At 37.5% G+C, this 24,888-nt stretch overlaps 1 protein-coding gene across 1 annotated transcript; it reads right to left on the bottom strand.

Moving 5' to 3' along the window:
* Positions 1–1,764: 1,764 nt before the first annotated feature.
* On the bottom strand, positions 1,765–13,724 carry LOC129425641 (tripartite motif-containing protein 16-like). Its single transcript, XM_055181729.2, has 6 exons — positions 12,974–13,724; positions 12,742–12,837; positions 4,236–4,469; positions 3,782–3,941; positions 3,631–3,687; positions 1,765–2,986 (listed from the first exon to the last, which is right to left on the bottom strand). Exons 1-6 carry the CDS (start codon positions 13,565–13,567, stop codon positions 2,457–2,459), a joined length of 1,671 nt encoding a protein of 556 aa, XP_055037704.2. The 5' UTR covers positions 13,568–13,724; the 3' UTR covers positions 1,765–2,456.
* Between the last annotated feature and the right edge of the window lie 11,164 nt (positions 13,725–24,888).

Raw genomic sequence — 24,888 nt, 5'->3', positions numbered from 1 at the left:
TCCACGCAATGTAAACAAACAATGGCGGCGCGGACACGGAATCCTAGTTTTCCTCATCTACTTTGTACTTCGTGATCAACAAACAAACAAAAGCAAAATAATACTTTAATAGGATTGATAAACCTGTGATGGTTTTCTGTGACAGGAAAGAAACGTAAGCCATCAACATCTAATAATTTACGCAAGAGGCATTCGGGAGACAGGTGCTTGTTTGCCCGGGCCGACAGCATCAAGTTTCTGTCATGATAACACATTGACCCCAGGGGATCTTATGAAAAACTTTCCATAATTTTACTCAAAGTCAATGAAAATCGAGCAGGACCAAAACATTTAACAGCTGATCGCTGTGAAAAATGTAAAGAGACGACGTCAAGTATAACCGTAGCAATGACAGTGTTCCTAATATGACAAAGTAAGTGTTTTGATTAATGACATTAATGTTTATTATTTTAATTAGTGTGTACAACTAGTCAACTAAATGAATATAACATGGCAAAGATGAATGCACATTTATACATTGATTAAATAGATTTATAGCATTTTGAATAAAAACTTGTCATGGATTTATTGCATGTTGTGGAAAAAATAATCTGTTTTTATAATAAATCTTTGAAAATCAAGTTATGGATTTGAATTTTTTATGTTTTTATAACCTAAAGATGCTATGTGAACGTTTGTAACAGAAAATAGTGGTTTTCATCTTGTCACTTTTTGGTATAGAAAACACGTTTTTACCGAAATTTATCAAAATGGATTTATTGTGTTTTAGAACTAAACTCTTCATATGTATAATGTGGCAGAGGGAAACTGGATAGGGCTTGGGCAGTGTGGAAGAGAGTATTCATTAAATGTTGTGCTTTTAATACAGAAATATAATTTTATAATAATTATAATATATTTCACCAGCATCAGAGAATATTTTGTTGCACTTGCATGGAAAAGATGCTGGAGGACACAAAAACTGTTTATAAAGCTTCTCTATGGTTTGGCTTAATTCACTGATATTAAAAATAAAGCCACCAAATTTCAAACCTGTCAACGCCGGATTGGGCTATCAAAGCAGTCTTGTGGTTCACTACAGAAATGAACCAGTGAAAACAAATAGTTTATTTAATGTGGTAGGGAAATCATATTCAAACAGAAAGTCTCTTTATTCTGTGCTTTCAGTACTTTTCTGACATTCATTTCATAACACTTTTAAACCCTGATAATATGTGGCAGGAAATATAGGGATGATGGACAAATAATAATAATAGAAAACATTTATTAACTAGTTGGTTTTTATCTGTTTTATCTGATCTTGTTTGATGCTGTCATGACTCTCATGGAGAGGAACGAGACCCAAGTGCAGGGAAGGTAACTCAAAAGGGTTTATTAACAAAAGAGCCCACGTGGGGGCAAAAGATAAAACATTCACAAGACTAAGACTAGATGACACACTAAGACAAAACTTCACAGGACTGACTTGACTTAATTTGACTATGTCAAAGACACCAAACATCCAATTGATACAAAACGATTCAGCACAGGACAAGACACACTGGGGCCTTAAATAAGAAAACTAAACAAGACAACGAGGGAAAGACAGGTGAGGGGAGTTAACCAATAATGAGTAATTAACCAGGAAACAAGGGGGCAGAGACAAGACACTGCAGCACACTACCCAAACAAAAGATCATGTGCTACAACACAAAACATGGGTACCGCCACAATCCTGCAACATGATCATGAAAAACTATGAATAACTATGACAGACAGGCAGGATCATGACAGATGCTTAACATGAGGAAAGCAAAATAAGTAAGAAATAAATTAATACACAACTACATGTCAGAAGATGCATACCAGATGAGAGGGCACAAGATATTTCAAGCATGTTAAGTTGAAATAAATACAAAGATTTTTCTCTTTTATGTGAAAAATAGTTTCAAACCATAAATTACAGAATGATGACAGCTATACAACGTGGCACACAATCTGTTTAAAAGCAGATAAACAATCTAACAAAGAAGAAAAAAGAATCAGAATCAAATACATACTTAAAATATCCATGAAAGAAATCAGTAACAAAATCAAATCAGAACAAACACAAACTATGTTGCTTCATCCAACAACCAAAAAAACTTTGTAAAAATGAATTGTTTCACATTCACTGTTGCTTCACTCTTGTACCAACTATTATTAAATCCATCTAAAAATACTGAATTATTTTTAACCCATGGTTGAGTTATATACTGTATGGACAAACTCAACCATTGGTTTAAAATCATCTAGAAAATGTTAATATGTGACCCAGCATTTTTAGATTATAGAAATAAATTGCATGCAGTGATAAGAGTTGTGTTCAAATGTTTCAATTATATTTTTCATGAGACAATAAAAGACTTCTAACATTTCGCTGTTACTAAATAATCATGTAGGTCAAAGTTGTGATAAAACACTATTATCTTTAAAATCTATCTTGTCAGATCGCAGAGTTTCATGGTTGAGTTTGAACTGATCCAAAATCCAGGATAAAGTGGTTTAGTGAATGTGGTATTGACTCTGTGTATGAGGGTTATTGTATCAGAGACGCTGTAGAAGGACAGAGATCCTGTACTGTGATCCACATACACTCCTATTCTACAAGAGCTCAACACTACAGGGAGATCAGTCTCTTTATTATTGTGAATGAAGTAGCAGAAGGAGTCACTGCAGTACAAACTCCAGGACTGATCATTACATCCAAACATACACTCATTACCTGATCCCTTCCTGCTGATGCTCTTATATGACACTGATATATACACATTACCACTCCTCTCAACCTCCCAGTAACAGCGTCCACACAAACTCTCTCTACACAAAACTTCACTTAAATCACTAAATCTGTCTGGATGATCAGGATACGGCTGGACTGTTTTATTGCGAGTAGCCACAGTGTTTTTCTCAGACAGCTGGAGATTTTTATTCACTGTGTTTGGATCCAGAGACAGCAGAATGGAATCTGATAAAAAATAAAATAAGCATTCAGCAATAAAATAATAACATTGATGTGACAACATCCTGCTTTTTGTTTTTTTAATAATGTCCTGCCAGCCTTTTGGTGCAAGGGATTTTCCTGTATGTGTAGCAAGTTGTGTACTGAATATTATGAAAACAATACACAACTACCAGCTAGGAAGAACAATAACATCTGCCTTACACCTGGAATAGCAATGTGCACAAATAGCTCACCTTTTTTTGTAATATGCAAATAGGTACAATGTGTATATGATCATATTTTTACACACAGAAAACTAAACACAGGTTAAGGGGAACATGTTATTGATCATCTCTCCTTTGAGGACAGACATCAATTTGTCTCATTTTTTCCTTACCATGATAACCCATTGATGTAGAACAAAAAGAAAAAGAGAAACACAGCAGTTGGTCTGGGAGATGTTTGTAACTCATCTCTACTGTATGTCATATACTCCTTTGATACTTTGTTAAGTTGTTCAAAATTAAGATGTAGTGGATGTGTGTGTGTGTGTGTGTGTGTGTGTGTGTGTGTGTGTGTGTGTGTGTGTGTGTGTGTGTGCGTGCGTGCGTGCGTGCGTGCGTGCGTGCGTGCGTGCGTGTGTGTGTTTGATGGCTTTACTAACTTACATTGTAGGAAATCCTCTCTAGTTCTGGGTTCTTTGTAAATAATTTCAGGGGATTTTACTATAGAAATAAACAGACAGAGATAGAGTCATTTCTATGTAAAAACACAACATAGATAAAAACTCACTGCTAACATGCATGTCTGTTACTTTACCTCTGTCAGATATACATTTAATCTCGTCTTTACACAAATCCTCCAGTTTATCTCTGAGTTTAGAAACAGATTTTCCCAAATCATCAAAAGTGAGAAGAGAACTGAGAGTAATGCTGGAAACATCTGAAGATCCAGAAGTCACAGAGAAAGACTTGAAACTCTGCAGGACAAAAACACATAAAATAATACAATAATTATGTTTACTAGCTTGTTATTTGCTCATCTCAAATTAAAATCTCTTATTATCTTGTTTTTGTCATCGTCTCTAAAGACAGAATCTTTGCTTTATTCAATTACAATGTTAATCTCCAAGACACACACTACTTTGAACATAAAATGTAATTCAAAATGCTTTTAAATTGTGTAACCATTAGGTTAAAATTTCTCTAACTATAAGCTTATTAAAGATCAAGTATTGCAAAATGATCAATGTCCTGTTTATCAGATCTGTTACCTGCAGGAAATGAATGTCATCGTCTGTATGTGAAAACTGCTTCAGTTCAGCGTCTCTCCTCTTCAGATCATCAATCTCCTCCTCCAGACGCTTCATGACTCCTTCAGCTTGACTCACCGCAGTCTTTTTCTGATCTCTGATCAGTTGTGTCACCTCAGTTCGTCTTCTCTCAATGGATCGGATCAGTTCAGTAAAGATCCTCTCACTGTCCTCCAGTGCTGTCTGTGCAGAGCGCTGTTAGGACAAACATTACAATCAGATCCTACTGCTGTCTCACACTAGCCTGGCTCCGCCCTTCTACGTGCTTCTGCTTAATTTTCATTTCGCTTCAGTACTACGTCTGGGACTGCTCTGTAGAGTTTCGTTTTCTCCTGCAAAAATCTGCAGGACCAATCAGCGAAGAAATGGGGGTGGCTAAGAATGATGACGATGAGGTCGTGCGTCAGTTTGAGCCGAGAAAGACGTGAGAAAATCTATTCAGTCCTTTGTTGCAAAACTGCCAAATATACAGAAGTTAAAGCCAAAGCAAGAACCAGGTTTGCTAAGTTTTGTTTGTCTGATTATTCTTACTTGTTGTTTCCCGCCAGTTTCGGTGCATGATATACGTCACGACCAAACGTTAGCAATTGGTTATGGTTACCTCCTTAACGGAAGTAATGCTTTGCAATGGAGCGTGGCCAGACTCTCTGTACAAATGAAATGAATGTACGAGAGTCTGGTTGGGCCAGGCTAGTCTCACACAGCCTGATACTCACAGTGAACTTCAGTCAGACTAAAACTCATCAAACACTTCATTCATCACTGGGTCTGAAACTTATAATAATAATAATAATAATAGATTTTATTTATAAAGCACTTTTCATTCCCAAGAATCTCAAAGTGCTACAATTAAAAATATATACGACAATGCAAATAAAGTGCAACAATTAAGATATACAATTAAAAATAAGAACCACAATGCAAATAATAGAATAATCAACATATAAAAGCCTTTTTAAATAGATAGGTCTTCAGATCTGCTTTAAAAGAGTCGAGGTTCTGTACTGCTCTCAGTTCAATGGGGAGGTTGTTCCAAAGCTGAGGCGCAGCTGAGCAGAAAGCTCTGTCCCCCATGGTTCGAAGCCTAGTGGTGGGAGTCTGAAGAAGCTGGCACCCAGATGATCTGAGGGTACGAGTAGAGGATTTCAGAGTGATAAGCTCTTGTAGATATGGTGGTGCTTGTCCAGTGATGCACTGATGTGTGAGCAGGAGAATTTTGTAATCGATCCGGGATGAAACAGGAAGCCAGTGGAGTGAGTATAGGATAGGGTTTATGTGTTCATATTTATGGACTCTCATAAGGACTCTAGCAGCACTGTTCTTAATGTATTGCAGCTTTTGGATGTTCCTGCCAGAAATCCCTGTGTAGTGATGTTACGTTCGTGAACGAATCATTCTTTTTGAACAAATCTTTTAGGTGAACGAATCGTTCTCGTTCACGCCATCCATTAACTCATATTTCTCGTTCACTGAAATTTCCCTCCCTTCTTGAAGAGCACGGACAAATGAAGCGCGGCTTTCAAAGAGTGACAAAACTACGAGCCAATGGCAATCGAGTATAAGCTGTGGCCGCGCATATGATTGGCTCAACGTACTGAATGAATAAGCCCTTCTCTGACCGAGCCGCTGTTTTTATTATGAAAGAACGATAGATAGAGACAGGGATAGCGTTCTTAAACAAACTGAATGACTGGTACAAGTTACAACCTAATGAATGAGATGAATGAGAGGGATCGTATAGAAAGCGAGAGCAACGTAAACAATATTGTGAAAGAATCATGTGGTTTTATTTTAGTAAAGTTATAGTAACCATGTTTAGGCGGACTATTTACCTTAATACAAATGATAATCAAGGTAATTACTGTTGAAAATTTTGGTATTTCTGTTCAATATAGTTTTATATCTATATAGTTTAATCCACCCTTTCACAGAACTTAAATCAGTCATCTGCGTCTGAATGATTCCGAAATCATATGATTCGTGAACGAGGATCTGATGACTGACTGAACCAGAGGAGGCATGCACGGGAGTCTTTATTTACAACAAATCCAGATTAGATGTACTATAAATGTACGTGTGTCTTAATATATTCTGTAGCTTGATAAAATTATGCTTAGTATTTCACAATTTGAGCTTTATTAAAAACTAATGAGTTTTTGCAAGTCTTTCATTGTCTTATAACACATAATGACACACATCTTCGCCACCTATTGGCGTATTTATGTAAAATTAAGAAATGGTCACTGAACGAATCAGTGAACGAGTCTGAACGAATCATTTTGGTGAACGAACTGAAAATGAACGAGTCACCTAAATGAACGAAAATTTCCATCACTATCCCTGTGAGAAGTCCATTGCAATAGTCCATCCTTGAGGAGATAAAGGCATGGACATGTTTCTCTGCATCTGGACGGGTTAAAAGGGGACGGAGTTTTGCAATGTTACAAAGGTGATAAAAAGAAGTCTTACAGATGTATTTTACGTGGTCATTAAAGGTTAGTTGTGGATCAAACCTGACACCTAGGTTTGTAATCTGGCCATCAAAAGTGAACTGGGATATTGGCGAAGCGGATCTGGTGTGAAGTACCAACAAGTAGTGCCCCTGTTTTACTGGAATTTAGCTGGAGGAGTCTTGACAAGGCTATGGAGGGACTTGGGGCAGTTTTAATGTAAAGTTGCGTGTCATCAGCATAGCAGTAAAAGGACATTCCATGTCTGCTGATGACACGACCGAGAGGAAGCATGTAGAGGAAGAATAAAATGGGACCAACCCCTGTGGAACACCACATGTGACAGGGAGCAGTCTGGATTTGCACCCTCCCAGAATAACACTTTCAGTCCTGCCAGAAAGATAGAACTGGAACCACTGTAATGCTGTGCCTGATACCCTGCGGTGTCTTGGAGGTGGCCCAGGAGGATGTTATGGTCTACGGTGTCAAAGGCCGCTGTTAGGTCGAGAACAATGAGCAGTGATGGTGATCCTGAATCAGCTGCCATCAAAAGGTCATTTACCAAGTTCAAGTTTATTGTCATTGTAAAAATACAGTGTATTAAAACAACGAAATTCAAAGTGCCACTCTCTAGATCCATACTTAAAAGATAATAATAATAAAAAATAGCTAATAAATATAAATTAATAAATTATCTGACAGACAACAAAATCAACAATCAACAATCCCTCCTCATCCCTCCCAAACAATACAAACTCATACTCGCTCCCTCCCAGTCACATTAATAGATAAAATAGCAGCAACCATCATTACAAAGGCTTACAATTGTACAAAGTGCAAAAGGTTACGATGGGGGGTGAGTTGTGGTAGGAGAAGGCCCTTTAGCACAGGATAATTGTTTGATCACAGAGCATATAGCCCAGGGAAAAAAACTGTTGGTTAGTCTGGTTGTTCATGCTGTCAATGACCTGTCGCGCCTACCGGAGGGAACCAGATTAAACAAGTGATGAGCAGGATGAGCAATGTCCTTGAGTATAGATTTGGTTCTATTGACACAGCGGGAATTTGCAAGCTCCTCCAGGGAGGGCAGGGGACAGCATAGGATTTTTTGGGCTGTGCCTATGATCCTCTGCAGTGCCTTCCTGTTCGCCACAGAACATCTCGCATACCATACTGTAATGCAAAAGGTAAGTAAACTTTCAATGGTTGACCGGTAAACAGACTCCAGCAGCTTCTGTTCAAGGTTATTTTTCCTGAGGATCCTCAGGAAATATAATCGTTGCTGGGCTTTTTTGGTTATTGCTTTAGTATTGGTGGACCAAGACAAATCTTCAGAGATGTGTGTTCCTAGAAATTTAAAGGAGAAAACCCTTTCCACACAGACGCCATTCAGGTAGAGTGGTGCGTGAGTAGTGCTGTTCCGTCTGAAGTCTATGATGATTTCTTTGGTTTTTGATGTATTCAATTGTAGGTTGTTAGATGAACACCATGTTGACATTTGCTGTTTCATCTCTTCCTGAAATGAGACCGACCACCGTGGTGTCATCCACAATTTTTATGATGAGATTAGAAGGGTGGGAGGGGGAGCAATCAAATGTATATAGTGTGTACAAGAGTGGGCTCAACACACATCCTTGGGGGGATCCAGTGCTGAGTGTGAGGGGAGAGGAGAGGTGGTGACCAAGTCTCACTTTGATCCAAGCACAGGTGGAGGGAGGAAAGTTTAAGCGCAATAGCTTTTCCATTAAATATCCAGGATTATTGTATTAAATGCTGATCTAAAATCTATGAAGAGCACTCTTACATAGCTGCCTGGTTGTTCGAGGTGGCTCAGCATAGAGTGGAGGGTGATGGCACCCGGAGTAAAGCTGTTTCAGTACTGTGGGCTGAGCGGAAGCCTGATTGAAATATCTCAAAAAGGTTGTTATGTTGGGATCAGTTGGAATGGGATCTAGAGAGCAGGTAGATGACTTCATTTTTCTTAAGGTTTCCTCAATGTTACTCTGCTGAACCTCAGCGAAGTCTGAGAGGGATGGAAATCTCATTGGTGAAGAGTTTAAAACCAAAGGAGACAAGAGAGAAGAGCAAGATACTGAACAGCGTATGTTATTAACTTTGGATCTAAAAAAGTCCATAAAGCTATTGCATCGCTCCTCTGTGGGGTCAATGGATGAGGATGTTTGAGGTTTCAGAAGATGGTTTATCGTGGAAAAAAGCTGCTTTGAGTTTCCAGAGTTTTTATTTATAAGATTGGAGTAGAATTAAGAGCGTGCATCTTTCAAAGACTTAAAATAAGTCTTTTGATGATCACGGAATGCAAGCTTGTGGACAGTTAAAATAGACTGTTTACAGCAGCGTTCAAGGATACAGCCCTCAGTTTCATTTTCCGTAATTCCTGTGTGAACCAGGGAGCAGAATGTTTAAAGTTGACTTCTCGTGTCCTGATAGGGGCATGGAGGTCAAAGACACTACTCAGAGCTGTATTGTGGTATGTTATCAGTTCATCTACAGTTGCAGAGGCTGGGCAGCTGATTTGTTGAAGGTCTTCAATGATAGAGGTTGGATCCATTTGTTGCCAGTTCCTGAATGATATTTGGTGTTTGGGTCTGTTTGTTGGCAGCATACAAGAAAAGACCATAGAGACCAACTTGTGGTCAGATACACCCAGGTCATTTATCTCCAGATTGTTTATAGGGGCGTCAGTAATGACCAGATCTAGGGTGTGGCCAATGGTGTGTGTGGGAGCCTTAACATGTTGCTGAAGACCAAGGCAGTCAAGCAAGCTCAGGAACTTGTATAGTTAATTACAGTTAATTATACATAGTATTCCCTTTTGAGCTAAAATCTAAGATTCCCTTGGGAATCCCCGTAGCGCAGGGGTCGGCAAGTAACTTTGGCCGCGGGCCAATATTTTTTTTAGCCAGTAGATGGCGGGCCAAAAACAAAAATGAAAAAATTAACCACCACGGGTTTTCTGATTGTGTGCTCAGATAAAAAAATTAATTACTGGATTAGACATTTTTTTTATTTAACTCCTTTATAGGCATAATATATCAATGAAATCATTTTAAACAGATCAAGTACTATAGTGGTAATATTACAGGCATTTATGCTCTCATGAAATACTCTTACAGTCCGACTTTTGAACTATTCCTTTTTTTATTAATATTTATCCGGGACACACACATACACACCTAAGGTTTAAGGAGGTCTCCGCTGGACTGTTTTTGTCCAGCTCCGACAAGGTTCTATTCATACATTCATACACTTTGTGTTCACCCGCTTTATTTCCCGACTTGACGGGTCCGCAAAACTTAACGTCACATTCAAATGTCTCTAACGAAGAGAGACAGATAATTTTAAATGTTATACAAAAATTGTGTTCGTGCCAATAAAAATATTATTTTAACATTGTATTCATTGTATTTATAATGAAATATAAATAATAAATTAAATAGGACAAAGCCTCTCACTCAAATTTCTCACCATCATAAACCGAGTTGGTTGCGGAGTTGCTGTTCAAATTGCTGAACATCCTCCTTTGCCAAATTTATAACGTTTTAAACGGAGGTAAAGATCAAAGAACTATGCGTTAGGAAAATTAATAATGGCTTTATTTTAATAGACATGTAAAACCATATTTTGGCGGATTACTTTCATTTTTTTAACTAATTTACCTGCCCATTTAGTCTTAATAATTAACGGTAAACGAACTTGACTTGCTGTTTTCGAAGGCAGGTCGAACCTTAGGTCGGGCTCGAACCCCAAGTTCAAGTAGCAGAAAACAACAGTATTCCTTTCAAATCTACTTTAAAAGTGTATTAGTTAAAATATTATTGCAGTAAAAGAGTTTATTTTTATCATATTTTGTAGTGGTTTCTAAAAGCCAGCAATTACTTTTCAGTAATTTGCAATGTCACGGAGTTTAACGTCTTCACGCGTGATGAATTGACATGATTTACGAGGTAAATTTGCAAATGATTCATGAAGTCATAACTCTGCAATTATTTGATCGATTGTGTTTTAGAAGTATGCTCAAACTCTAATGACAGTTATGATCGCGGATGCGCTGGTAGAGAAAGAGAAGGAGAAAAAGCGGCCCGTTAAGATATATTATACGCATTTTTTTCAGGACATTCTTGCTATTTGTCAGTGTGTTATACGCGAATAAATAATAATGAAAAAAGTTCAAAAGTCGGACTGTAAGCGAATGAGACTTACAGGAAAGCATGGTTGCTATTCAAACCCTTATTAAAACCCTTATTAAAATGTAATCTGTTAGTACCTGATCTGTTTAAATTAATTTAATTGGTATATGTCTGCTAAGGTGTTCAATTAAAATTTGTCCGAACCCGTTTTCATTCATTTTTTTATTTTTGATCTGAGCGCACATTCAGAAAACGAGTCGTTTGATTTTAGTTCAGGAAATAAATAATAGAAAAACAAGTCGTTTTTCTTTATTTTCTTTTTGGTTTTGATTTGAAAAAACGAATGAAGGAATGATACACGGGGCCATTTTTGTAAACTGTTATTGTAAAATAAAAAAGTCTGATTAAAAAAAAAATTAAAAAACGGACTTCAAATTAATCCGGCGGGCCAGAAAATATTGCTGGCGGGCCACTTTTGGCCCGCGGGCCGCCTGTTGCCGACCCCTGCCGTAGCGTTTTGGTCGGAGGTTCATAGTGTTTCAAATAACGTTATTCCCCTCCTCCCGCTGAATCGCTACAAACTAAACACATGAAATCTATTTTTTTATCCAAAATGTGATCATGGATGAGAAAGGATTTTTTGGTAAGAGATTGTGAATGAAATAATTCCATAGTAGCAGGAGAGAGCTGAAGTCTCTGGAAGTCTCTGTAAACTTCGTAATACACTGTGATCCACTCCCAGCACTAGAGGCTCTCAGAGGGTGGGGGAGGGATAGAGGGCAACTACGGCTGCGTCCGAAAACTCTAAATTGCTGCCTTCTGAGGCAGCTTTCCAAGGCAGGAAGGCATCAAGGCATGTCGGTATTCAGTGTTAGGTTTACTTCCTGTCTCCTGAGATACCTATGTGTGGGCGTACAATAAGAATGTGATTGGTCGAGCCTGGTCGAGTTCGAAAAAATAAAATGGTGGCCAAGGTAGCGACTGGAGCACAAATTTAGTGTAAATAAAGGTAGATTTAAACTTTTTACACCTTTAAATTTGCATTTCTAGCGAGAAATTAGTATTGTAGTTTTCAAACATGTGATTAGTTATCACAAAGGCGATCTCTTTATATTTCAAACAAGCTGCCTTTGATGTGTGTCCGAAAGACTTTCTCTGGGCTGCCTTTATGCCTCCGAAGTCATTGCCTCATGAGGCAGCGAGGCAACGAGTCACTGCCTTGAGTTTTCGGATGCAGCCTAGGTATTCCAGATCCGACAGTGTACTGATGACGTCGCAAGGATGCGACACGTGCAGGTAAAGAGCAGATGGAGGGAATGTTTATGGTGTCACTCGAGGAATAAACAAACTTTCTCCGTGTACTTCTGTGGATCTAACATGGTCGACGTAGTAGTCCAAGCTGTCTAATGGTTGTAATACAAGGTGGAGCAGTGATCCTATTGAGACTCAGCAGTTGAGAGGTGGAATATTTCAATATCATGCCGGACGCTTGTGACATTAGCCCGTTGTTAAGTGCGGCCAATCCTCCGGCAATTTCAGGCAGCCTAAGCACACCAGTCAGTAGAAACACTAGTAACTTGATATTGCAAGATGTTGGCTCACAAACAGCGGGACAGAGATGATCCTCCGGCACTGGAAGCGATGACAGCAAACGGTAGGCAAGTTGCAAGGTTTTTTTAAGAGGTTTTAAAACTATTCTAATAATCTTTTGAATTGAGATCAAAAGATAAAAGTGCACAGTATGTAAAATGTTAATTTAAAATGTTAAAATCCGTGATGGGGAAGCGGCAAACAAACAGCGCCAGCGTCCTCTCCAACAGCAAACTTCTCATCCAGCAGATGTTTTTCTCATCTGTGTTTAAAACTCACCTTATGAGAGTCCACAGTCTGTCTCAACTCCTGAAGCTTCTTCTTGCTCTCTTGAATTCTCTGCTTTAAATTTCTTTGTGTCTCCATCAAAAGTGTCTGTGGAAAAGGTCAAATAACTATGAACAGCAATATTACATAAACATGCATGTAACAAAATCATTACAGAAATAATAATAGGAACCCAATATCAAACAATAACTGCCAGTTTAATTTAATCTGTGTGAGTTCACACCTGTTTCTCTGTCCTCTCTGCCACAACTGTCACAGTGTTGTGATTTTTGTGAACGTCCATCGTACACGGATAGCAAATGCATTGTTGGTCAGTACGGCAGTAGATTTCTAGATGTTTTTTGTGTTTTTTGCAGATCATTTCTTGTAGTCGTCCAGTGGCATCGATCAGTTTGTGGTTTTTATCTTTAAAGAAATTCTCATGTTGGTTGATGTGATTTTGACAGTAAGAGTTCAGACACACTAGACAGGACTTGACTGCTTTTAGTTTTCTCTCAGTACAGATGTCACACACCACATCTCCAGGTCCAGTGTAACAATGAGCAGAGTCAGGAGCAGATTGAAGTTTTGTCTTCTTCAGTTTCTCCACCATTTCAGCAAACACCACATTCTTACCTAAAACAGGTCTTGGTGTGAAGGTTTGTCTGCACTGAGGGCAGCTGTAGATTCGCTTCTGATCATCCTGATCCCAGCAGTCTGTAATGCAGTCCATACAGTAACTGTGTCCACAGGGAATGGTCACTGGCTTATTCAGTAGATCCAGACATATTGGGCAAGTAAACTGATCCTGAGCCCATAAAATACTGGCTTCTGCCATTTTTCACAAACACACAGATAGAGAGACGTGTACAAACCTAAATGGCAATTACGTTTTAGTTTCTCTTAGTTTAAGAGTTGTTTCCTTATTCTTATTTTAAAAGACGTGTCAAAAACATGTTTGTCTGGTGTAACAAGTGTAACTTGTCCTGTTGAGTGTATTTACAGTAAGGTCATGTTAATAAAATGCTTCTATGTTACATTTTCAATTCATTTTTAACTACAAATTATATTATCTGCCTTATAAGTCAAAGTTTTTTTTGTAAAATTGCTTCTTATTTCACATGTACTTCTTTTGCATGAAGTGAAGTTTATGCAAAACAGATGACACAGTTAATGCTTCCCAATTCACACCTTATCAGCCCTAATGAACATAAAATAAAAAATCATCCAAAATAAGAAATCGTCAGTCACAGTTTGTAGCTAGATGAGTATCCTAAAGGTACCTGAATGATATTTCTGATGAAGACTTAAAGGCGGAGTCCATGATGTTTGAAAGCCAATGTTGATATTTGAAATCACCTAAACAAACACGCCCCTACCCCAATAGAATCTGGACCTTCTGTTGATAGACCCGCCCCACACATACGCAAACCGGCATTTGATTTGATTTGATTGGCTATAAGTGTGTTTTGGTAGTCGGCCCGTCTCCTTTTCCAACGCGTTTTTCAAACATCGTGGACTCCGCCTTTAACATGCTCATTCATTAACACTGTGATAGCTATAGTGAAGTTTTTCTGATGATTCAATGATTTAAAAACACAGTCATGTCAGGTTTTTCCTCATTTATTTAACCATCACTCACCAAAATACCAATCACTTAAACCTGATACTCATTGAATGCGTTTACATGCACAGAATAAGTAGATAACTAGCAAAAATCTGCTTATTAAAGATAACTGTTTTCATGCGTTTACATGCAAATCAATAAACGGGCTATGCAGACAACTGCGTTTACATGGTACTTGGAGATTTTCAGGTTTCTCGCAGGTGGTGACGTCACCGCTTATAGTACACAATAGTCTTAATCTATACTGTTTTATTACTTCTTGTGCAGCGCCACCGCTCCCATAACACACATCACGGGCTGTGCGTAGGGCACCAAGCTGAGGGGGGATCAAAAATAATAGCCTAATGAAAAAAATTTGTTTCATTAGCCTATAGAAATATTATTAGCCACTTTTTAGCCATGTATATGTAACAAACAAGGGGGAACAAGATAATTGAATTGCTCTAATCTAAAAAGTATGCCCCCTCGCCTTGGATGTTCTGCACCGGTTGATCGCGCGGGTGCCTGACGAAGTTTGACAGACAGTAGGCAACTTTTATGGAAATTGCTCCGAAAAGACATCAAGATTTGAGAAAAGAAAGAACAAGAAACTGCAAGATGATGCCCGTGCATCACTTCCAGGTAAGTCCCTGTTTAATCATGAAATGTGCATGTGCTGCTGTTAACCATAATGCGCAATAATGCGCCTCGAACTTGCTGACATTAATGTTAACAAACTATGTTGTTATAATTTATAACTTCCGTGCAAACTAAATTTCCTTTCTTTACTATCTTTCTTTAGCTATTGAGCAGTTGTTTATGGTTTATTTTAACACAGCGGTGGTTAATACTTTCTCAGTAACAGTTAACGTTAGCAGTTAGTGCAGTGCACATTTCACGCAGTGACTTCGGGCGGAACTAAAAAAATTAGAGCAGAGGTTCCGCCTGGACGGAAGTCAGCAAACACCGGCACTTCCGGGTATCCCCGGGGAAGCCCCAAATCACGGGAATTCGCAGCAGGTGTGGAATCTGATGCAGCGATTACTGATTGGATGGATCGGAGGGTGAGGAAGAGTATATAAAGAGTGTGAAGATGTAGGAAAAGGGCACACGATTTGGGAAAGCCTGTGGTGAGTAAGCTGTGAGTCGAGATCCGGAAGTGGGGTAAAAACCGGTCGAAGCTTTGGAGAAAACGTGATACTTACAGTGATACTTATCGCCCTCTAACTGACGCTATACTCACCTCGAAGAACCCTCACGTTGAATCAGAACCCTTTGATTGTCAGTGATACTTACCGTCCTCTAGCTAAACGCTATACTCACCTAGAAGAACTCTTATGCTGAATCAGAACCCTTTGATTGTCAGTGATACTTACCGTCCTCTAGCTAACGCTATATTTACCAGAAGAACCTCCACGCTGAATTAGAACCCTGTGATTGTCAGTGATACTTACCGCCCTCTAGCTAAACACTATACTCACCAAAAGAACCTTCACGCTGAATCAGGTAATTGTGATTGTCAGTGATACTTATTACACCCCCAGCTAATGCTAGACTCACCTTGAAGAACCCCCCGCTGAACCCGGAACTTGTGACCGCTAGTGATACTTACCGCTCTTAACACACGCTATACTTACCTCGAAGCACTTCCACGTTGAAGGGAGGAGCCTGTGGAGGGGACAAAGAATTAGGGAAAGACAGGGACATCAGACTAGGAATTGAAGCAAATATTGCACTTAACCTGTATCTTACATTCCAGCCATAGTCATCTCAAGGCCTAGTGCGGCCGTTGGAGTCGAGGGCCTGGAGATGCCCCTGTGGAGTGGAACCAAATAAATCTTTCCCTGCAAGGGCCCAGGTAGTGCTGCCTGTCTCTCTCCCCCCTCTTCATTATACTTACCGTGTGTTTGATTTCTGCCTTCAGGAGGAACAAAGGGTGCCACAGGAACAACTTACACCACAGGAAGTGGGCGGGGACGAAGGAGCTCCGTCCTGCCCTTTCCCTGGGAATATGTACCTGGCTGGACCTCCCTTACTCTCTGGAACTCCGTTGTCTCCTGGAGGAGAAGAGAGAGAAATAGTCATTTTAAATTCCCCTTTCCTATTCCCAACTGATTTTAATTAATTTAATAAAGATTGTTATATTTTTACTTATCTTACTCTTGTGTCTGGTCATTGGGGTGCTTTGGGGACCTCCTCGAGGTGGAACTTAAGAAGGGGCGTGACTCACAAAGTCTGTGGTCCACCTCGGCCTGTGACACACATGGTAACAATTCCTGTTCAAAATAATCCAGACATGTTTTTCAAAAATTAAATGTCACTTTGAGTTAATTAATAATCATCAATTATTACAAACAAGAATAGCCAATCTTCTTAAATAAAACAAAGATTTAGAGGACTAAAAGTCACAAATTTACTTACTTTGTAAACACAGTAGGCTATGTAGAACAGCTAAAACATCAAAAATATCTAATATAAAAGCATAATAAAATGAGGTGCAATAAAGCACAGAATTCAACAGAAATGTTTGCTTTATATCATTCTTAATGACATTTTATATTTATATATTTTATTTTTTATTTACTGAAGAAAAGTTTGAGCTTTTAATGTGTAGTGTGTGTTGGCTATTTTACATATGTTTACAAAGTCAGCAAAGCTGTGAAGATTTTACTTTCTCTTTTTTACTAGTAGGAGCCATTTTTTAATCATTTCATTTCACATAATGATTTATTCTAATAATGTTTTCCTTATTGTTCTATTTTTGAGAACTTGTGCCCTCTACAGGTCAAAAGAACATTAAAAAGGAAGGTGACAAGGTGGAGGTGTGGCTGACTGGGAGCACATAGCTTTTTGACCTTGCCACAGGAATGTTTGAATGAACTGCTGCCCCTTTTTGTGCTCTTAAAGCCATTCTCTTTACAATTTATTTAACAGATAAAGGATCTGTACTATTTGTTTTGTTGTAATAAAACCCACCTATTCTTTCACATTTACTCTTTTGGATGTTTCTTGGTTTATTGGAACAAGCAAGCGTCAAACATTTCCCCAGTCAACATCAATGTGACAAAGAACAAACTCAAGACAAAATAGTCACTACATTACTGTTCTTAAGTTTTATACTGTGATGCTGCTATTGTATTATTGGTATAGGGCTTGGGCGCCGTGTTGCATTCTGGGATGTGGCGGCCATGTTGATGGCCTCGCAAACGTAAACATACAGCAAGTCGAATGAGGAGAAGCAGCAGAGTTGGGAGAATGAATGAAAAAAATGAAAAAAGATGTTAAAATCCCAAAAAGGATGTGGAATTTACTGGGATATATTAAATAGGGAAACAGGGACCGGTATGTGGACAAATTCGGAACTATTAACGGTTTGGATCCATATGAAAGAAGAGTGAATAAAGAGCCTTTTTAAGATAACAGCGTGGTTGTTGTGTGAGAGCATGATTTTACACCAATCTTCAAGCAAAGTCATGTACGACCTAGCTTCACAACTAGCTTAGTTAATGCAGCAGTTTTGTAGTACAAATTTTTGCTGTCAGCAGAGGGATAGCAACAGAAAGATAAATGTTGAAATGTTCCCGAATTTCAGGCGAGTAAACCAGGACATTTCCCTTATTTTCAATGTTCAATGTTGACCATATAAATTAATATTCCGATGTTATACTTCACTGTCGTATATATCAATGTTATTTATATGTCATGTATACACATTACTGAGGGGTTGAGGTTAATGTTTGCATTGAATAAAACATGATGAAGTGTTGTCCTTATCATTTGTCATTTTTAATGTAAATTACTTTTAATGTGTTACTTTATTATTAATACAGCAACGGTTTACCATGGTTGAAATAATAACGGCAAATTAATCAAATTAAGACACACGACTGAGAGGAAGTATTTCTATAAACAGAGCGCAGTAGTCCGAGCAGCAGTAAAGGAGGCAATAAACATGGCCGCCATGCCAAGTAATGACGTAACGACGCCCAGGCCCTATTGAGTTATATGTTTAGCAAAAAGTTAAACTGGCAAAACAAACGTTTTTTTTCTCAGGGTCAGGGTGGGGGGCATCATAAAGGAATTATGCTTAGGGCACCAAAATGGCTAGCAGCGGCACGTTCTTGTGTCTGCCGAACCTGTAAATGTAGCATGAGCTTGCAGTGGTGTATGCATCTGGTAATACATTTAATATTGTGGCTGATAAATTGAATGCCAACCTAGACAAAATATCATCCTGGCTGGCCTCATCCTGTTTAGTTTTAAATGCTAAAAAAACAAACTCGGTCTGCTTTTCCATTAAAAAACGACCTGTAACACAACTATTGAATGTACAAATTAATGGGGAGCTTGTTGAGCAAGTATCTGAAGTGAAGTATCTGGGAATAATTATAGACTATCAATTGAATTTTAAAAGTCATATCAAGAAAATTAGTAAAACTATTAGGGCAAACTTGGGCTGTTTTAGGATGATACGAAATTGCTTGACTCTTGACTGTGCTTTCATTTTTATAAACTCTATGATTTTTCACATATATCATATGGCTTGACTACATGGTCCCAAGCTCACCAGTCATCAGTTAATTCTATAGAATGTCTTTATAACCGAGCTTTGAAAATCCTAGACAAGAAGAGAATAATGTACCATCATTGCAAAATCTTGAGCAAATATAAGGTTTCAAGTTTTGCTAATTTTATCTCTTTGCATCTCATTAAATTAGTTTTCAAATGCCTAAATAACACTGCTCCCCCACCTCTTTGCAAATAATAAAAAAATTGCAAAATTGTACTAGATCCACCCGAGCAGCGTTAAATGGCAATTGCATTATCCCTTACCATAGAACATTATTTGCCCAAACTGCCTTTTCAATAAAAGGGGCGAAATTATGGAATTCTCTGCCAGGCCACTTGAAATGTATTCCAACATTATTCACTTTTAAAAAACATACTAAATTGCGGCTAATTCTCATTTATAAAACGGCTCGTTCTGGTTCTTCATTCTGATTGGTTGAAACGCGGTCTAAGCCGTGATAAAATACCCCGGTAAACCCACGGTTCAGACCGCATCACAAGTATCACTGCGCCACTGTTGCTGCGTATTGATTTATGAAAATAAACACCACAGTCTTTAATCATTTTTTAATTTTTCTACCTTTGCACAATTATGGCGATATCCAGATAAATGTCAATAAATAAAACATTTCATCAATAAAGAGAAAACGTTCTCTGAAGTTTTTTTTGTCTTATTGATATTTCCGCTATTATCCACTAGAGGGCAATCTTACCCAACTTAAACACTGAGGCATTCACTCGACACAACAGCGTTGTGGTGGATTTAGCGTGACGTGTAAGTTTTGATCAGGCTCTGAATCTGATCTCTTACAAAGTTCCTCACAAAAATGGAATTATCTCCGCATTTAGCTGAAAATTTGAGAGGTGATAACTGATAAGACAACAAATGAAGGTAGGATGAAACGTTTTTTGATGTTGTTGGAAAGCGGATGGACTGTTCTTTCATTTGATATCTTATGTTTATTTAAAGAAGATCATTTTTCTGTAAGGCATTCAACTAAAACTGGGTGGCAACTTAAAAAAAAACGCTGACGGGGAAAAAGTTAAGCATGCTTACAAACATATTTGATCATCACTTCAACAGTTGCACGATATAAATGTTAATGTATAAATTAGATGAATGTTGATTTATAAAATAAACACCACAGTCTTTAATCATATTTTTATTGTGCCTTTGCTGCGTCTCTGTTGTTTGTGAACTGCGCTCTGTTGCAGCCACACTTGATTCTGAGGAACTACTGTGTTTGGCGGAAGAGTAATATTTATACTAATATAATTACAACTTATTTGTGTTTTATTTTATAAAATCCCACTAACGTTATGCATATGAAGTAACCGTTTTATAAACGCAATAAACCCCTCGAAGCGTTGGGTCACCAGTGCACCCTACAACAGCCAAGGGGGCTTAGGCACTCCGCTTCGCGTCGTGCCTAACAACGCCCCCTAGCTGTTATAAAATGCACTGGTAACCCACTGCTTCTTGGGGTTTATTGCTTTAATTTAGTTTTTATATTGTGCTCTTTTGGTATTTAATTTAAACTGGTTCTTACTTCACTTTTAATAATGTTTGTCTGTATTTCTTTTTTCTTTCTATTCTTCTTTTTTTAACTATAAGCCCCTCTAGGGACAAGTGTTGTAAATTAGCTTCAGCTAAAAACACTATGATACAAACATCTGATGACTGTTTACAGTGTATCTATGTCTCTTCTCCGTATCTGTCCCTATTAAATAAACGTAAATAATAAACATAGGTTATTTTTTAAATTACAAATATACCTAATTTATAAGGCAAGAGTTTTTAGGGAAATCATATTCAAATAGAAAGTCTTTTTATGCTGTGCCTTTACTACTTTTCTGGCATTCATTTCATAACACTTTAACCTTAATAATATGTGTCAGGAAATATAGGCATGAGGGACAAATAATAATAATAGAATTCTTTTATTAATTTGTTTTTTATCTGTTTTATCTGATCTTGTTTGATGCTTAACATCAGGAAAGCAAAATAAGTAAGAAATCAATCAATACACAACTAAATGTCAGAAGATGCATACCATATGAAAGAGCACAAGATTTTTCAAGCATGTTGCATGTTTAAATAAATACACAGATTTTTCTCATGTGAAAAAAGATACAGTTTCAAAACACACATTACATAATGATGACAGCTATATAATGGTGTCAGACATTCCGTTAAAAAGCAGAAAATTAAAGAACCTCTAACAAAAATGAAGAAGGGAATCCAAATAAAATTCATGCTTAAAATATCAATAAGAGTAATCACAAAAATAAAATCAGAACAAACACAAACTGTTGCTTCATCCGAAACACAAAAATAAACTTTGTTAATTTTAAATGTTTCACATTTACTGTTGCTCCACTCCCAAAACTAAATTTCTTTACATGAAAATTGATAGAGAGAAACACTGAAGGTCTAAACAGCGCTTAAGTTTCACTTTCATTTAGTTAAAGAGTTTCTTCCTGGTTTTGATTTTGAGAAACGTGTGCAAAACTATGGAAGGCCATTTGTACAAATATTTCTTTAGGTAAACAGACACATTTCATTTACAGATGACAAAACAAATGTTAAGACCTATGTTAAATCTATGTTAAGACCACTTCTGACTATACTGGGGTCTTCTTAGGACCCACACAGACCACAGTATGAGCTCTCCCTGCTTAGTCTCACTAACACCAAAAGAACAATGATGTCATTTACTTTTGTTTTATTGTGGTAGGAAAATCATATTTAAACAGAAAGTCTTATTACTCTGTGTAATTACTTTTCTGACATTTATTTTATAACACTTTTAATCCTGATAATATGTGGTAGGAAATATAGGGATGATGGACAAATAATAATAATAGAAAACTTTTATTAATTAGTTGTTTTTTATCTGTTTTATCTGATCTTGTTTGATGCCTAACATGAGAAAAGCAAAATAAGTACACTGTTAACGATTTCTGTGTATTTTACTGTAATATGAACTGTATTTTACCGTAGGGCATGTTATACAGTATGTTGCTGTATTTTGATGTTGCATTGTGGGAAATGTAATCTTTGTGCCAGTAAAATACTGTATTTTCTATTTACTGTAAAATTTACAGTTAATTAAAAATACTGTATTTTAATAGCAGGTGGTGCCATGGGCGTAGATTTAGGGTGGGACGCTATGGACATGTCCCTAGCAATATTCAGGGAAGACTGAATTGTCCCTAGCAATAATTTCGACCAAACAATTAATCTGTATTTATATATAACCACTGATGTCCGTCTTATTCTTGTGTTTTCTGTTTTTTACTTATTATATTTTTTTCAGGAATCATTTAAACGAGATTAGAAATCTTTTGCAATCCCGTTCTGTAAAAATGACGCTCTATGTGGTACACAAACGGTTAACAGCTTTCGTTCTCTGCAATGCCCGCCTCCGTAACTCACATCGCTAATATGATTGGCTTTGCATTTCTTTAGTCCCGCCTCTCTACTCACATTGCTAATATGATTGGATTAGAATTTCTTGAGTCCCGCCTCTCTAACCACATCACTTGTGTTTCACATCGCTACGTGTGATAGGATGGTTTTACTTTGTACAACGCGCCAAAGTTCACTCAACAAGACGCGCGTGATTATTCGGGCTACAGGTAAGTGAGGAAGAAAGTATTATTATACCCACTGTAACTGTTTCATGCACAAAATACGGGCCAAGTTGTGTCACATTATGATTCAAGGACAGTGTTTTCACCAATACACGAATCCGATGTTAACCTGAGAAGTTGCAAACTTTTGTCAACCTTTTATAAAAGGGGTAGCAAGGTTATTTAGGGGGGTCCCTAATCCATAAAAGAAAATAACCCCAACATGGTAAAAACATGAATTCATGTCATGATTGCTGAATTACTGCACTGTGGTCATTACTTGCACAGATGTAGACATAATGTAAAGTTGCATTTTAACCTTAAAACAATTTTTTTTCACACTGATTAACTGTCTGTTAATGAAAAGAAGATTTAATGTGAACTACAGAAACGTTAATAAACGTTGTTCAGGAAACAGCATGATATACATACCAACTTCAACACTGGGATTTTTTTGGCAAAATTAAATTAAGAATTAAATATTAATTAGATATTCTTCATTGTTATAAAGTAAATAGGGATTCATATATGTTACAATGTGATTTTCTTTTTTTTGACAAAGACTTAAACAGTTACTGTTTATTAGGCTCTAGGACATAACGAATTGTTTATTATAGTACATTAAATTTGGGATGGCACCGGTGGTGGTGAGTCAGATGTCACTGAGTAAAGTGCATACTGAGTTGTCTGTTGTTTATGTCAAGTAAACGGTGATAAACAGTTTTTGCAATGCGACCATTTTATTTATGTCCCCACCAATGCCAGAATCAAACCTACGCCCTTGGCTGGTGCTAATTTGTTTTTTGGGGATTAACTCTCTGATTAAGCTATCTTATACAAATAATGTAATATTATTGTATTTATATTGATTTAAAATGTAAAGTAAAATTCAGAAGACTTAAACAAAGTCCTAAAAACAATCAAACAACTAAATTAGTGCAAGTAGAGCTGATTTATTTATCAAAACACAATATAATCATCTTCATTAAAGTATTTTGCATATTCGAATTAATTTATAAATGTAAGTGTTTAAAAATTAGAGATAGGTTTTGCCGGTTGTTGATGAGTGATGAATACCAGCTGTGAATTTTCTCAACGCATGTAAGCAGCCACAGGAAACCGAAACAGTGTTCCAATATAAAGTGAGGGTCCTTGACAGTGGCCGAACCCGCATACTACACGATATAACGATTCCCCACCTCGGGAGCTATAGGGAACGAATTGAGACACAGCCCTGGATGTAATCACGTCTGTGCTGATCACGTGCCTGTACACAAACCCGCCGCAGCTCACTTGCGAAAGATTATCCTGTTATTTATTACACGTATAGTAAACGTTTTTAATGTTATCATGAATCAATGTTATAGTTTTGTATGTCACATTATTTTTTGAGAAGAGTCATGACTCAACGCGGACCTTACACGCTGTTAATTTGTGTGTGCATATGGCGGTACAGTGCGCTCTTTTGCACTCTATGACCAGCCATCATTAAATCGAAATACAGTAAAAAAAATGAGCGCGAAACCCTGACACTTTACAGAAAGGCACGGATATCCCCGCCCGAAGAAATAAAGAGCACAGGACAATGGTTGCAAGTTAAACAGCTGGTAAGTAAAATGAGTAATCCTGTGATTTCTTAACATATTTAATTTTTTATTTGGTTAAATAATTTGAAACAACACGCAGTTAACGGTAATTTACCTCACACGTTAGGACTGTTGTGACTAGATAGGGAAAGCGCTTTGTGGTGAAAACTCTTTTTAAGACTCAACAACACTTTCGGTGCACGTTATCATATATATTTATTTTCCTTTCTAGAACATTTCACCATCTGCAAAGGTAAGTAATCTTGTGATTTCTTACCATATTTAATATTTTTGGTTTAGTTCATTAATTTGAAACACTTTTTTTTAAACACTTAACAACACGCAGTTGACGGTAATTTACCTCACACGACTGTTGTGAACAAGATAGTTAGAGAGCTTTGAGGTAGAAACTCGTTTAAGACTGAACAAAACGCAACTTTCTGTGCAAATAATCATATTTAATTATTTTCTTCCCCTTTTTAGAACATTTCACCATCGACATATCAACATAAACGGTTCTTTTTTTCGTGTTTGACTGCGTTTGGTACAGGTGAGTGTTCATATGAAATGCTAGGCGACAAACTGAGCTTTTGTGTTTAACGCTATGTCTCTCAGTTTCTCTCTAACATGCACATCTAACAAGGAATAATTGACGATGGGTCGTTGAATTAAATTGATATAACTGCCAGTAAGAAAAAGTGTGTGTGTGTGTGTGTGTGCACGTGCGCGTGCGCAGGTCACAACTACAACGGCAGATGCAGA

Source organism: Misgurnus anguillicaudatus, chromosome 25 (genome assembly GCF_027580225.2).
Source record: "Misgurnus anguillicaudatus chromosome 25, ASM2758022v2, whole genome shotgun sequence".
In the NCBI taxonomy this organism is placed as follows: Eukaryota; Metazoa; Chordata; class Actinopteri; order Cypriniformes; family Cobitidae; genus Misgurnus; species Misgurnus anguillicaudatus.
The sequence above is the reverse complement of the archived record's forward strand: the minus strand, read 5'-3'. Positions and strand labels throughout refer to the sequence as shown.